General features: G+C 44.1%; 1 protein-coding gene across 2 annotated transcripts in view; it reads left to right on the plus strand.

Moving 5' to 3' along the window:
* Positions 1–15,127, plus strand: part of calcr (calcitonin receptor) — a 221,362-nt gene that overhangs the window by 197,129 nt on the left and 9,106 nt on the right. For both annotated transcript variants that reach the window (XM_033042732.1, XM_033042723.1), the window contains exon 12: positions 807–848. In XM_033042732.1, coding sequence (XP_032898623.1) covers positions 807–848 — 42 coding nt within the window. The remainder of the gene's footprint in view (positions 1–806; positions 849–15,127) is intronic.

The raw sequence follows: 15,127 nt of genomic DNA on the forward strand, positions 1-15,127 counted from the left end.
AGGCCTGGGACAGAAAGGTCTGTGTGCGAAAGGGAGGGGGAGTTAAAGTGTTTAGCAACCGGGATATCAGGTAGGTCTAGGCAGATTGAGTGGAAATGTTCAGCAAAACGATTGCCGAGCCTATGCTTTTGCATTGCCACACATTCAAGAGTGTTACTTGCAGGCATAATCATTCCATAATTCCATAGTAGTAATAAAACATTTTTTTTTTTAAACACCACAGGAACTGGTCCTCGGTTCACAATGTCTGTGCCAAACATGATGCCAAACTAAACGCATGTCTTCTTTAAATGCTGCCCCTTTCACCATAAAGCTGCCCTCTTTGACTATTCCTCCCTGGGAAAGAGGTTCTGACTGTTTACCCTATCTATGCCTCTCATCATTTTATATACTTCTATCAGGTCTCCCCACACCCAGAGCTGATAAAGGGGATATGCTCCCTTTAAATCATAAAGTTCTATAAGTATCTGTGACCAATACCATTACAGATAAATGACGAGACACACAGAAAGCTGGAGTAACTCAGCGGAACAGGCAACTTTTCTCCAGAGATGCTGCCTGTCCCGCTGAGTTACTTCAGCTTCTTGTGCCTACCTTTGGTTTAAACCAGCATCTGCAGTTCCTTCCTACACAAATAAATGATGAGCTTCATTTACATCTTCTGGGAAAGCATTGTGATATTTTTGCAGATATTTTACTCGGCACAATGTTAAAACAAACAGCTGTTGCTCATGCTTGACTTCCATTGCTCAAGGCTGATCAGCATTTACTGCATATTAATTTGTATAAATTATTTTCTTCCTCAGGGTTTGCTGGTGGCCACCATATTTTGCTTCTTTAATGGAGAGGTAAGCACAACATTGGAACTAAAGCCTAAGCAGCTATATCGGTGTGCATCACACCATTGATATCCACACCCAGTTAAATGGTACTTTCATGCAATGAAATGAAGAATGCCAATGCAGTGAGAGAGGATGTCAGTATAAATGGGAGAATCTGAACATCTAACCCACCTAGACAGATTAAACCAATATTCTGGAGTGTCCTCTGAGATGATCTTACAGATGAAATGTTGAGGTGAGCCTTCAGTTGATCGTCAAGCCTGCGCTTTCGCATTGCAACACATTGAGTGTAAAAGATCATATTGTGGTTTTTTTTGGAAAAGAGCAGGATGGTTATCCCTGTTATCGTGATGAATAGAAACAGATGATATTCTTGTTTGTATGGACCTGCTGTGTGCAGATTGACTTCCAGTGGCCTTGTACAGAAGAAGATATCCGTAGGCACGTTTAGATTGCATCTGCAGCTTAAAAACACTTAAAAGGTTTAACTGCATGGCTTAACAATTGTATTTGGATGTGCTTATATTGTACCTTAATGCATTCATGAAAACTCGACAAACTGGCAAGGGGAACTATGCCTTTTTATTGAGATTGTCCAAGGACATTGATAACTCAGAAAGATTTAGGTGATTGAAGGAAATGAAGGAACTGATTCTTTTGAATGCATCCTTTTTTAGTGCGTCACATGGAATTTCACTATTTGAAGCCTCTATACATTCATTATACACCAGGAGTGCAAAACATAGCAAGCAACATAGGAAAGGTGACCCATCGGTGAATGTGGCCTCTCTTATGATAACTGAAGTACTTAGTAGTTTGAAACAAATAAAAATGAGGTAAATAATGGTGATTTGCAAAATAGCTGGTGTTTGAACTGACCTCATTTATATGCTGTAGACATGTTTTAACTTTGGCCATTGAGAATGGTCACTGACTATGTCCCTGTGCCATTGTTTGCTCGGAAGGCGACAACACAACTGTCTGAGATAAACACTAAATGCTGGAGTAACTCAGCGGGAAGGCAGCATCTCTGGAGAATGAAGAAGGGGCCCGACCGGAAATATCGCCCAATCCTTCTCTCCAGAGATGCTGCTTGTTATGCTGAGTCACTCCATCATTTTGTATCTATTTTCGGTTTAAACCAGCATCTGCAGTTTCTTCCTAAACACAACTGCCTTCACTAGCTATATCAGAAGCCGGTCCATATGTCCAAGCTTAAGAACCATTCATCTCATATCTCAAAGGAATTATCTTAAAAGCAAACAATAGGCTAAAACGAGATGGCTAAAGTGATTTAATGAGAGTGCAAATGGAATGACAGAAAGCAATATCCCTTCCAAAGACTGAGCTGGGGGCAAGTGACATGCTGGTAATGCCCCTGTCCCACTTAGGAAACCTGAACGGAAACCTCTGGAGACCTTGCGCCCCACCCAAGGTTTCCATGAGGTTCCCGGAGGTTTCCGTGAGGTTCCTGGAGGTTCTGGTCACTCTCCCTAATGGTCGAAGTGGTTTCCACGTGGTCAAGGCTTCTTCTATGTTCCTGCGATTATTTCAACAAAACCAAAACCGGCCTCGACTAAAAATAGGTTGCCGTTTGGTCGAAGCCAGTGGAGTGGGGTCGCTATTTACTTACAGGCTGTCGAAGGCAATCTCCTTCGCGACCGGCCATTTTGATTGGCGCATTGGAGTTTTCAGCAAAGATCCTGTAGGATCTTTGGTTTTCAGGACCTAGAAGATCCGCCGGAAGCTAAAATGGCCGCTAACTTTATTAAACTTCTTAAAACTGTCGCCACTCCTACTCCCCCCCCCATTCTCCCCCCTTATCTCTCCCCTTCCCTTCTCCCCCCTTCTCTCTCCCCTTCTCTCCCCCCTTCTCTCTCCTTCTCCCTCTCCTTCTCTTCCCCTTCTCTCTCCCTTTCTCTGTCCTTCTCTCCCCTTCTTTCCTCTTCTCTTCCTCCCTCCCGCGCTCTCTAAAGGACTTACCGTGCTCTGTGGCAGTCGTTTACCTTCCTCTTCATCGCGCACACAGCGCTCCTCCGCTGTCCCTGGCCCCCACCTTCACGATGTGTGTGTGTGTGTATGTGTGTGTGTGTGTGTGTGTGTGTGTGTGTGTGTGTGTGTGTGTGTGTGTGTGTGTGTGCGCAGTCAGTAGCAAAGATCCTGTAGAATCTTTGGTTAGTAGATGCAGCTCACGCTTCGGTCGAGGCTTTCCAGGCAATGGACCAAAACCCTTGGCGACTCATGGAAACCTTGGGTGGGGCGCAAGGTCTCCGGAGGTTTCCGTTCAGGTTTCATAAGTGGGACAGGGGCGTAAATCTTCTTGCACCTTGCAAGGTGAGAGGTATCTGTTTAAAGTCTTTGTGTCAAAACTGGAAGCTCACTTTCATGTAAAAACTGAAAGCTACATTTTGGACAGCAGGGGAAGCAGGGAGAAATATTGGTAAGGATGTCGTTTCATTGAAGAATTCATCTTTGCATATTTCTAGCACCTTTTTGGATCATTCCGAGAGCAACAGTTTTGTGAATGGACAATTAGATGAATGATTCCAGTCTAAGCTGTTCAGCAGACAAAACCTAACATTTAACATGCATGCCAAATTGTTATATTGATGGAAATGCATCAATTTCATGCATCAACATTCTCACGCAAGAGTATTTTGGCCACATAAGTGATTGGTTTAGCTGCTGTACACAGTGAGAAATACCATAGTAATGGCCAATGTTAAACCATGTCCAAAGCAGACAAGTGAGATGGTTTCAGTCAGCAACTGTTACTGCAAATTGCCATTATTACCTCATTGTTGTCAGTGTAGAACAACTAAGTCTTTCAGTTACGAAGAGAGAGGTCACATTTTGACAATTTTGAGATTGAAGCAACAGAAGTAAGTCTGAAAAAGGGTCTCAACCTAAAATCTCACCCATTCTTCTCTCCGGAGATGCAACCTAGCCCGTTGAGTTACTCAAGTATTTTGTGTCTATTTTCTAGTAATTTCTGTGCAATCCTGTGCATTTGGAAATAACAATGGAAGAGTAGACCTCACAGTCTGGAGGTTCCTTCAGACAAAGCAGAACCGGAATTTCACTCTAACAGCAGCAGGGAGCAGAATGTTAGACGCACAGACAATTAAAGCTGAATGGTTCTCTTTTACGGCAAGAAAGCTGAGACACGATTTTATGGAAATGTTGAAAGTCACAAAAGGTTTGGCTAAAAATTGCTTCCAGTAGCTTAACATTTGATGACATAAAAGCAGGGGTTTAAGGCGACTGGAAGTCAGTGACAGACATTTATGGAGTGTATTTTGCCAACTGCTAATATGGTATGTAGAAGTTTAATAGCTACCTTCTAAAGGAAATAGATAAAGTAGTGCTAGTGAAATCTTGCAGGGATATGAAATGAGGTAAGAGAGGAGATTGTGGATCCTTGACAAAGATATTTGCATCTTCTCTAGCTACAGGTGAGATCCTGGAGGACTGGAGAGTAGCTAACATTGTTCCTTTATTGAGAAGGGGATTGTAGGGAAGGGGGTGTATGTGGGAGTGGGGCGGGATGTGGGAGGGGGCGGGGTGTGTGTGGTGGGGGGTAGGCGATGTGGGATAAGGGATGCGGGAAGGGGGGCAGGGTGGTGTGTGAGCTCAGCAGCTCCCAGCTCCGACCGCACTCACCGGCTCCAGGACCCGGCTCTGGACTCACTCTGCGGCGCCCGTCCCCGGCACCTGTCACACTCAGTGTCTCCCAGCCCCGGCTGCACACAGCGGCTACCGGCTCGTCGTGATGGTCCCCGCCCGCGAACACAATCCCCGCCCGCGGACATAGCCCCCGCCCGCGAACACAGCCCCGCTTGCAAACACAACCCCCGCCCACGAACACACCCCCATCCGTGAACATTGCCCCTGCCCGCGAACATAGCCCCGACCGCGAACACACTCTTCTCACTCTGCTCCTTGAGCTTTATTCTCACTGCCGGTGATTGACAGCTGGTGCCGGAAGGGGTGTCGCCGTCCTGGCAAATAACAGACCAATAACTCTGGTAATATTTCACCGATCGGAAAAAAAACTTGGTGCACTTGCAACACAGGAGAATGGCGAGTAATGTGGCGAAAAATTGTAGCGCTGTCGGGTACTGTTTTTGCCCAAATTTAAAAACAACGCAAACTTGACAACTTTCTGTTTGCACTGTATATTGATTTTAGATAAAACGCTACCACTTACGGCTGTGATTTTTGGCCATCTTACTCAGTCCCCCTCCGCTCATCAGGTGCAGAGGATTCTTCCCATCAATCAAAAATAAAACTGTTATTAGTGTTTAAAAAATGTTGAGAATATCTCTCCTGTCAATCACGCCATGAAGGCCACGGTCTTTCCGGTGGGAGGGGGAGGGATTATAAAACCTGGAAGTGTGGGTGTGGCTCAGTTTCTGCAAGATGGGGGGAGGGAGAGGCCACGACTGAGCTATGAATCAACTGAACACACTGAATGTCTACTGAACTGTGTGTGGTGTTTATGTGCTGTTTTGTGTGGTTTTATGGTGGTTTCACCAGGCTTGAAATGGTATGAAACTGCATTTGAATGGGGTGGCCTTGCACCCTGCATGAAATGGTATGAGACCATTTGAATTTGATGGCCTTGCACCCTGCATGAAATGGTATGAGACCATTTGAATTTGATGGCCTTGCACCCTGCATGAAATGGTATGAAACTGCATTTGAATTTGGTGGCCTTGCACCCTGCTTCAAATGGTATGAAACTGCACTTGAATTTTGTGGCCTTGCGCCCTGCTTGAAGTGGTATGAAACTGCACTTGAATTTGGTGGCCTTGCATCCTGCTTGAAGTGGTATGAAACTGCACTTGCATTTGGTGGCCTTGCACCCTGCTTGAAATGGTACGAAACTGCATTTCACACACACACACACACATATATCTATATTACTAAAAGTCTGTTCTTGACCGGTTTTGGCCATCTGTGCTGCGATTTCCAAGAGAACGCCGCCACCTATGGCCGTCATTTTCGGCCAACTTGCTCAGAGCTACCCTCCGCCGCATGTGTGCTGAGGATTTTTCCCGTCGATTAAAAATGACAGAGATATTAATGTTTTTACAAAATTCCCCATTCTCTCTGCTGCCCCCGCTGGCGGCGGGGGGGAGGGACTATAAAACCAGGAAGGGGTGTGCCACGTAGTCTCTTCAAGATGGAGGAAGGCAGAGGGTCACGTTTCTATGAGCTGTGAATAACACTGAACACATGTCTACTCAAATGTAAGTGTCCTTAGTGGTTCTAAAATGTTTGCAAAAAGTGTCTATTGGTTCTAAAATGTTTGCAAAAAGTGTCTCTTTTGGTTCTACAATGCTTGCAAAAAAATGTCTATTGGTTCTAAAGCTTGCAAAAAAATGTCTATTGGTTCTAAAGCTTGCAAAAAAATGTCTATTGGTTCTAAAGCTTTCAAAAAATGTCTATTGGTTCTAAAGCTTGCAAAAAAAGTCTATTGGTTCTAAAACTTGCAAAAAAAGTGTCTATTGGTTCTAAAGCTTGCAAAAAAATGTCTATCGGTATTAAGCTGGCAAAAATATGTCTATTGGTTCTAAAGCTGGCAAAAATATGTCTATTGGTTCTAAAGCTTGCAAAAAGTGTCTCTATTGGTTCTAAAGCTTGCAAAAAAATGACTATTGGTTCTAAAGCTTGGGTGTGGCTTGAAGTTGAAAGGCACTACTTACTGCAGATGGTGGCTTGGGTGCAATGGCTTGAAGTTACAATGCATTACTTACTGCGAATGGGGGTGTGGGTGCATTGGCTTGAAGTTGAAAGGCACTATTTACTGCAAATTGTGGCTTGAAGTTGAAAGGCACTACTTACTGCAAATAGTGGCATGAAGTTGAAAGGCACTACTTACTGCAAATGGTGGCTTGGTTGCTTTGGCTTGAAGTTGAAAGGCACTACTTACTGCAAATGGTGGCTTGGGTGTGGCTTGAAGTTGAAAGACACCACACTGCAAATGGTGGCTAGAAGTTGTAGGGCACTACTTACTGCAAATGGTGGATTGGTTGCTTTGGCTTGAAGTTCAAAGGCACTACTTACTGTAAATGGTGGCTTGGGTGCTTTGGCTTGAAGTTGAAAGGAACTACTTAATGCAAATGGTGGCTTGGGTGTGACTTGAAGTTGAAAGGCACTACTTACTGCAAATGATGGCTTGGGTGTGGCTTGAAGTTGAGAGAATCTATTTACTGCAAATGATGGCTTGGCTGTGGCTTGGGTGTGGCTTGAAGTTGAAATACACCACTTACTGCAAATGGTTGCATGAAGTTGAAAGGCACTACTTACTGCAAATGATGGCTTGGGTGTGGCTTGAAGTTGAAACACACCACTTACTGCAAATGATGGCATGCAGTTGAAAGGCACTACTTACTGCAAATGGTGGCTTGGGAGCTTTGGCTTGAAGTTGAAAGGCACTATTACTGCAAATGGTGGCTTGGTTGCTTTGGCTTGAAGTTAAAATGCATTGCTTACTGCAAATGGGGGTGTGGGTGCATTGGCTTGAAGTTGAAAGGCACTACTTACTGCAAATTGTGGCTTGGTTGCTTTGGCTTGAAGTTGAAAGGCACTACTTACTGCAAATGGTGGCTTGGGTGCATTGGCTTGAAGTTGAAAGGCACCACTTACTGCAAATGGTGGCATGAAGTTGAAAGGTACTACTTACTGCAAATGGTGGCTTGAAGTTGAAAGGTACTATTTACTGCAAATGGTGGCTTGAAGTTGAAAGCCACTACTTACTGCAAATGGTGGCGTGGGTGCATTGGCTTGAAGTTGAAAGGCACTACTTACTGCAAATGGTGGCTTGGGTGCTTTGGCTTGAAGTTAAAAGGCACTACTGTAAATGCACTTACTTCCCATTTGCAGTAAGTAGTGAAATATTGCGTTGGATGACCAGCCCTCCTGTGTGATGCTGGGACCCAACGGGTCCCACTTAGTCTAGCCTTTCCTATAACTGGGTGACCAAAACTGAAGCCAATATTGCAAATGTAGTCTCACCAACATCTTGTACAACTATAACATGACCTCTTAACTTCTATACTCAATACTCTGACTGATGAAGACCAATGTGCCAACGCAATATTCCACCTCTCCACCAATTCTAATATCGGTGGCCAGTTGGGGTGGGGGGGGCTTTCTGGAGCGCTAGTATGGGTGTTGTGGGCTGAAGGGACTGGTTTCCAGAGGGCTAGTATGCAAATTCTGCGCCAAATGGATTCTTGGGCTGGCGTCTCAGTCAATCAAGCCTGTTGTGCTGGCAACTCACTCACGACTGGTGAGCTGGTAGTTGACTCACGGTTAATCCTTGAAATTCTATTTCAAGCAGGGTATAAGGCCACCAAATTCAAGTGCAGTTTCATACCATTTGAAGTAGGGTGCAAAGCCACTAATGACAGCGAGTCGTGACCTCTCCCTCCTCCATCTTACAGAGACTGAGCCACACCCACATTTCCGGGTTTTATAACCCCACCCCCCCCACACCGGAAAAGGTGTGGCTTTCATGGAGTGATTGACAGGAGAGAGATTTTCAACATTTTTTTAAAAGCTAATAACACTTTTATTTTTCATTGATGGGAAGAATTCTCTGCACCTGCTCAGCGGAGGGGGACTGAGTAAGATGGCCAAAAATCACAGCTGTAAGTGGTAGCGTTTTATCTAAAATCAATATAGAGTGCAAACAAGAAGTAAGTGCATTTACAGGAGTGCCTTTTAACTTCAAGCCAAAGCACCCAAGCCACCATTTGCAGTAAGTAGTGCCTTTCAACTTGAAGCCAATGCACCCATGCCACCATTTGCAGTAAGTAGTGGCTTTCAACGTCAAGCCACCATTTGCAGTAAGTGGTGCCTTTCAACCTCAAGCCAATGCATCCAAGCCCCCATTTGCAGTAAGTAATGCATTTTAACTTCAAGCCATTGCACCCAAGCCACCATTTGCAGTAAGTTGTGCCTTTTAACTTCATGCCACCATTTGCAGTAAGTGGTGTCTTTCAACTTCAATTCACACCCAAGCCACCATTTGCAGTAAGTAGTGCCTTTCAACTTCAAGCCAAAGCAACCAAGCCACCATTTGCAGTAAGTAGTGCCTTTCAACTTCAAACCAAAGCTCCCAAGCCACCATTTGCAGTAAGTAGTGCTTTCAACTTCAAGCCAAAGCACCCAAGCCACCATTTGCAGTAAGTAGTGCCTTTGAACTTCAAGCCAAAGCAACCAATCCACCATTTGCAGTAAGTAGTGCCCTTCAACATCATGCCACCATTTGCAGTAAGTGGTGTCTTTCAACTTCAAGCCACACCCAAGCCACCATTTGCAGTAAGTAGTGCCTTTCAACTTCAAGCCAAAGCAACCAAGCCACCATTTGCAGTAAGTAGTGCCTATCAACTTCATGCCACCATTTGCAGTAAGTAGTGCCTTTCAACTTCAAGCCACAATTTGCAGTAAGTAGTGCCTTTTAACTTCAAGCCAATGCACCCACGCCCCCATTCGCAGTAAGTATTGCATTTTAACTTCAAGCCATTGCACCCAAGCCACCATCTGCAGTAAGTAGTGCCTTTCAACTTCAAGCCAAAGCAACCAAGCCACCATTTGCAGTAATAGTGCCTTTCAACTTCATGCCATCATTTGCAGTAAGTGGTGTCTTTCAACATCAAGCCACACCCAAGCCATCATTTGCAGTAAGTAGTGTCTTTCAACTTCAAGCCACACCCAAGCCATCATTTGCAGTAAGTGGTGTCTTTCAACTTCAAGCCACACCCAAGCCACCATTTGCAGTAAGTAGTGTCTTTCAACTTCAAGCCAAAGGAACTGCCGCCATTTGCAGTAAGTAGTGCCTTTTAACTTCAAACCAAAGCTCCCAAGCCACCATTTGCAGTAAGTAGTGCTTTCAACTTCAAGCCAAAGCACCCAAGCCACCATCTGCAGGAAGTAGTGCCTTTCAACTTCAAGCCAATACAACCAAGCCACCATTTGCAGTAAGTTGTGCCTTTTAACTTCATGCCACCATTTGCAGTAAGTGGTGTCTTTCAACTTTAAGCCACACCCAAGCCATCATTTGCAGTAAGTGGTGTCTTTCAACTTCAAACCACACCCAAGCCACACCCAAGCCATCATTTGCAGTAAGTAGTGCCTTTCAACTTCAAAGCTCCTAAGCCACCATCTGCAGTAAGTAGTGCCTTTTAACTTCAAGCCACACCCAAGCTTTAGAACCAATAGTCATTTGTTTGCAAGCTTTAGAACGAATAGAGACACTTTTTGCAAGCTTTAGAACCAATAGACACTTTTTGCAAGCTTTAGATCCAATAGACATTTTTTTGCAAGCTTTAGAACCAATAGACATTTTGTTGCAAGCTTTAGAACCAATAGAGACATTTTTCTGCAAGCTTTGGAACCAATAGAGACACTTTTTGCAAGCTTTAGAACCAATAGACATTTTTTGAAAGCTTTAAAACCAATAGACATTTTTTTGCAAGCTTTTGAACCAATAGACATTTTTTTGCAAGCATTGTAGAACCAAAAGATACACTTTTTGCAAATATTTTAGAACCAATAGACACTTTTTGCAAACATTTTAGAACCACTACGGACGATTTCATTTGAGTAACATGTGTTCAGTGTTATTCACAGCTCAGAGAAACGTGACCCTCTGCCTTCCTCCATCTTGAAGAGACTGTGTGGCACACCACTTCCTGGTTTTATAGTCCCTCCCCCCCTGCCGCCAGAGGGGGCAGCAGAGAGATTGGGGAATTTTGTAAAAACATTAATATCTCTGTTATTTTTAATCGATGGGAAAAATCCTCGACACACATGCGGCGGAGGGGGGCTCTGAGCAAGGTGGCCAAAAATGACGGCCGTAGGTCGCGGCATTCTCTCGGAAATCGCAGCACAGATGGCCAAAACCGGTCAAGAACAGACTTTTAGTAATATAGATTAAGGGTTTGGACACGCTAAAGGCAGGAAACATGTTCCCGATGTTGGGGCAGTCCAGAACCAGGGGCCACAGTTTAAGAATAAGGGGTAAGCCATTTAGAATGGAGATGAGGAAAACATTTTTGCACAGAGGGTGGTGAATCTGTGGAATTCTCTGCCTCAGAAGGCAGTGGAGGCCAATTCTCTGGATGCTTTCAAGAGAGAGTTAGATAGAGCTCTTAAAGATAGCGGAGTCAGGAGATATGGGGAGATGGCAGGAACGGGGTACTGATTGTGGATGATCAGCCATGATCATATTGAATGGCGGTGCTGGCTCGGGCCGAATGGCCTATACCTGCACCTATTGTCTATTATCTATTGTCTATTGTACAAGTTATGCACATTTAAGCTTTACAAAATACACTTTTCAAACCAGTTTTCCACTTGCCCTGCCCGTCAGCCGCCTTCGACATCACAATGACAGCATAATAGGGTCCCAAATCTAATTTACATAAACAATCGTGATTTAAAAAAAACAAACTGTTTTAATCAAATTCTTCTGTTTTCTGTTTTCATTAAACAACTTAGGTTATTTTAAAGAAATAACACGATTTTCATTGAGAATTTCTTTTTTTTTAATATCGTGATTTTCATTGTGGGGGTGGGATAGTGGGGCAGTGGTGTTGGTAGGGAGTGGGGGTTAGAGGTAGAGGAGGGCAGGGGGGGAGGTGAGGAGGGAGAGTGGGATGTGGCATAGGGGGGAGGTGAGAACAATGGAGGAGGGGAATAGGGGACTGAAGAGGGAGAGTGAGATGCGTTCACATGTTATTGCCATGTTAAACTTTAAAATGTCAGCCGCTTGTGCATATGGGGGCTATGGGTGAATGGTGGAATATTGCGTTGGGGAAACGGGGCCCAACGGGTCCCACTTGGTCTAGTACCATCTAAATCTCTGCTGCTTGTGTGCCAATTCATTAACTCTTCACACTGTGCTTGCTGTCTAACACAAACATGCAAAACCCCTATTTTAACGTTTTTGCCCTTGTTTTTAAATGGCTATTCCTGTCGTCTGCTACCTTTATGATCTCCTACAACCTTGTAGTCACTGATATAAATGTGCACCAATTCTGGTCCTTTTTAAGTCTCCCTGAATTTAGTTCCACCACGACTGAGGCTCACTGCCTCACTTGCCAAAGACTTGTTTGACCAAGCATTTCATTATTTCCCGATGCGTTCAGCTTTCATTTCCTCAATGATAGTATGTATGAGAAACACTTCAGGACATTTTGTTATGGTGAAGGTGGTTTATAAATAGACGCTGTTGATGCTGTGTTGCCCGGAAACATGATTATTTCGGTGAATTTTCTATATAAATATAGTTCCAGTAATTAGAATGCGATTTGATAATCCCAATGACACATATGTGAGAATGGCTTCCTGGATTGGCTTGATTCTATCTGACATGTTATTGCTGACTCGGGTTTATTCAACATCACACTGAATAGATCAGGATATTTCAATTGCCATTGTATTGAGCAGGAGTAATAAAAAAATGCCATTTAGACTTGGGGTTTGAATTAGCTGTGCCTCAATTCTCTCAGTGGGAAAGGCAAATATTTCATGTTAGACTGTTCCTTTCCCCAGGGCAACAAAGCCACATTTTCTTTCCACTTTTTAAAGCTGGCAGCCTGAATTAAATTTTATAGGGCAAATTAGAATTAATATCTTTTCTGTCAGGTAGGTGCTGTTTTGCAGTCACTCTGTATGCCCCCTTCCCTAGTTCTGTGGCACAGCAGATGCTGCTACCCCTGTGCTGGCTTAGCACTGCGCTAATCCTTCTTCTAACATGAATGCAAATGACAATTTTTATTTCAGTCAGCTTTAATGTTGTAAGGTATTCACATATATTTTAAAGAACATCTACTTCAGAAGCCAGAGCATATGTTTAATTAGTATTTTAATTAGACATTTTTTTGCAAGCATTGTAGAACCAAAAGATACACTTTTTGCAAATATTTTAGAACCAATAGACACTTTTTGCAAACATTTTAGAACCACTACGGACGATTTCATTTGAGTAACATGTGTTCAGTGTTATTCACAGCTCAGAGAAACGTGACCCTCTGCCTTCCTCCATCTTGAAGAGACTGTGTGGCACACCACTTCCTGGTTTTATAGTCCCTCCCCCCCTGCCGCCAGAGGGGGCAGCAGAGAGATTGGGGAATTTTGTAAAAACATTAATATCTCTGTTATTTTTAATCGATGGGAAAAATCCTCGACACACATGCGGCGGAGGGGGGCTCTGAGCAAGGTGGCCAAAAATGACGGCCGTAGGTCGCGGCATTCTCTCGGAAATCGCAGCACAGATGGCCAAAACCGGTCAAGAACAGACTTTTAGTAATATAGATTAAGGGTTTGGACACGCTAAAGGCAGGAAACATGTTCCCGATGTTGGGGCAGTCCAGAACCAGGGGCCACAGTTTAAGAATAAGGGGTAAGCCATTTAGAATGGAGATGAGGAAAACATTTTTGCACAGAGGGTGGTGAATCTGTGGAATTCTCTGCCTCAGAAGGCAGTGGAGGCCAATTCTCTGGATGCTTTCAAGAGAGAGTTAGATAGAGCTCTTAAAGATAGCGGAGTCAGGAGATATGGGGAGAAGGCAGGAACGGGGTACTGATTGTGGATGTTCAGCCATGATCATATTGTATGGCGGTGCAGGCTCGAAGGGCCGAATGGCCTACTCCTGCACCTATTTTCTATGTTTCTATGTTTCAAGAGAGTCCTCTCTGACATACTGAATCTCCGCAATCTTCTCAGGAAGTAGAGGTGTTGATGGTCTTTCTTTTATAGTTGCATCAGTGTGCTGGTGCAATCTTCAGAGATATTTCCTGGTCCCAGAACAATAGACAGTAGACAATAGACAATATGTGCAGGAGTAGGTCATTTAGCCTTTCAAGTCAGCCATTCAATGTGATCATGGCTGAAGCTTTTGACTCTCTGACAATATAGACAGGTACGTAGGTCCTCATCCTTCCTCTTAAAAAGTCCACAATCAGTTCCTTGGTCTTACTGACATTCTACACACACTAGGGACAATTTACATTTATACCAAGACAATTAGCCTACAAACCTGTAGGTCTTTGGAGTGTGGGAGGAAACCGGATCACACGGAGAATACCCACGCAGGTCATGGGGAGAACGTACAAACTCCGTACAGACAGCACCCGTGGTTATGATTGAACCCGGGTCTCTGGCGTTTAAGACAGCAACCCTACCACTGTGCCACTGTGTCGCCCCCACAACTGCAGCAATAACTGAGAAGAGCTGAAGCTAAGTGGTGCCATCCTCTAAAGCTAGGTGGAAGTTGCCTTTGAAATGAGGCAGGTAAAGGCCTGACACATCTGGACTCAGTTGAGATTGACATGTGAAACAAAAAGTAATCTGATTGAACATAACATTGTGGGTAAAAATGTTAGTGGCAAATTTAGACATGCCCAGTGGTTCCAAACAGAATTTGCTCTCTCCACTGCTTACTGTATCTCAGTCACGCAGCAGCTGGGGTGCTATAAAATTGACCTGGGGGTAGAGGAGCAGAAAATTATTTACTCATGATACCTTTGCAGGGACCAGTGATTTACAGAACAGTTGTATGTGGGCTTGATTATGCTCAGCTGCAATTCTCTCACAGTTGGTTATCCTGCCTGCACTCATTCCAGGCTCCCAAGCAGAAAATGGCAGTTTCAGCTGCCGAAAAAGAGCAAGCAGCTTCGGTGGGACCAGATGCCAGCATAAATCAACTTGCTCAGAAGAGCTGGCAAATGAAACATAATGTTCTGTAACTAAAAAACATGGAGCTCAGGCTGCAATCAGACCTCTGCAACACAAACCAAAAACTCTTCAAGGATTACTGTGAGGTCCAAGTGAAATATTATTCAGACTGTGCTGAAGCTAAAGAGATATTATTGAAGTCAGTTTAAAGTGAGATCTTTTACAAGATCCCATGTAGGAGACTAGTCCAAAAGATAAAGTCCCATGACATCCAGATCAATTTTTTAGTTTTTAGAGATACAGTGTGGAAACATGCCTTCCAGTCCACCGAGTCCACGCTGACCAGCAATCACCCATGCACTAAGTCTATCCTACACACTAGAGACAATTCACAGAAGCTGTTTAACCTACACAACTTTGGGATGTGGGAGGAAACCGGAACACTTGGAGGAAACCCCCGTGGTCACAGGGAGAATGTGCAAACTCGACACAGACAGCATCGTACCCGGGTCTCTGGCGCTGTAAGGCAGCAACCATACTGCTGGTCCACTGTGTTGCTCAGGGTGAAGCAAAGAGAATGCAGAGGGAT

This window comes from Amblyraja radiata, chromosome 2 (assembly GCF_010909765.2).
Source record: "Amblyraja radiata isolate CabotCenter1 chromosome 2, sAmbRad1.1.pri, whole genome shotgun sequence".
Classification (NCBI taxonomy): domain Eukaryota; kingdom Metazoa; phylum Chordata; class Chondrichthyes; order Rajiformes; family Rajidae; genus Amblyraja; species Amblyraja radiata.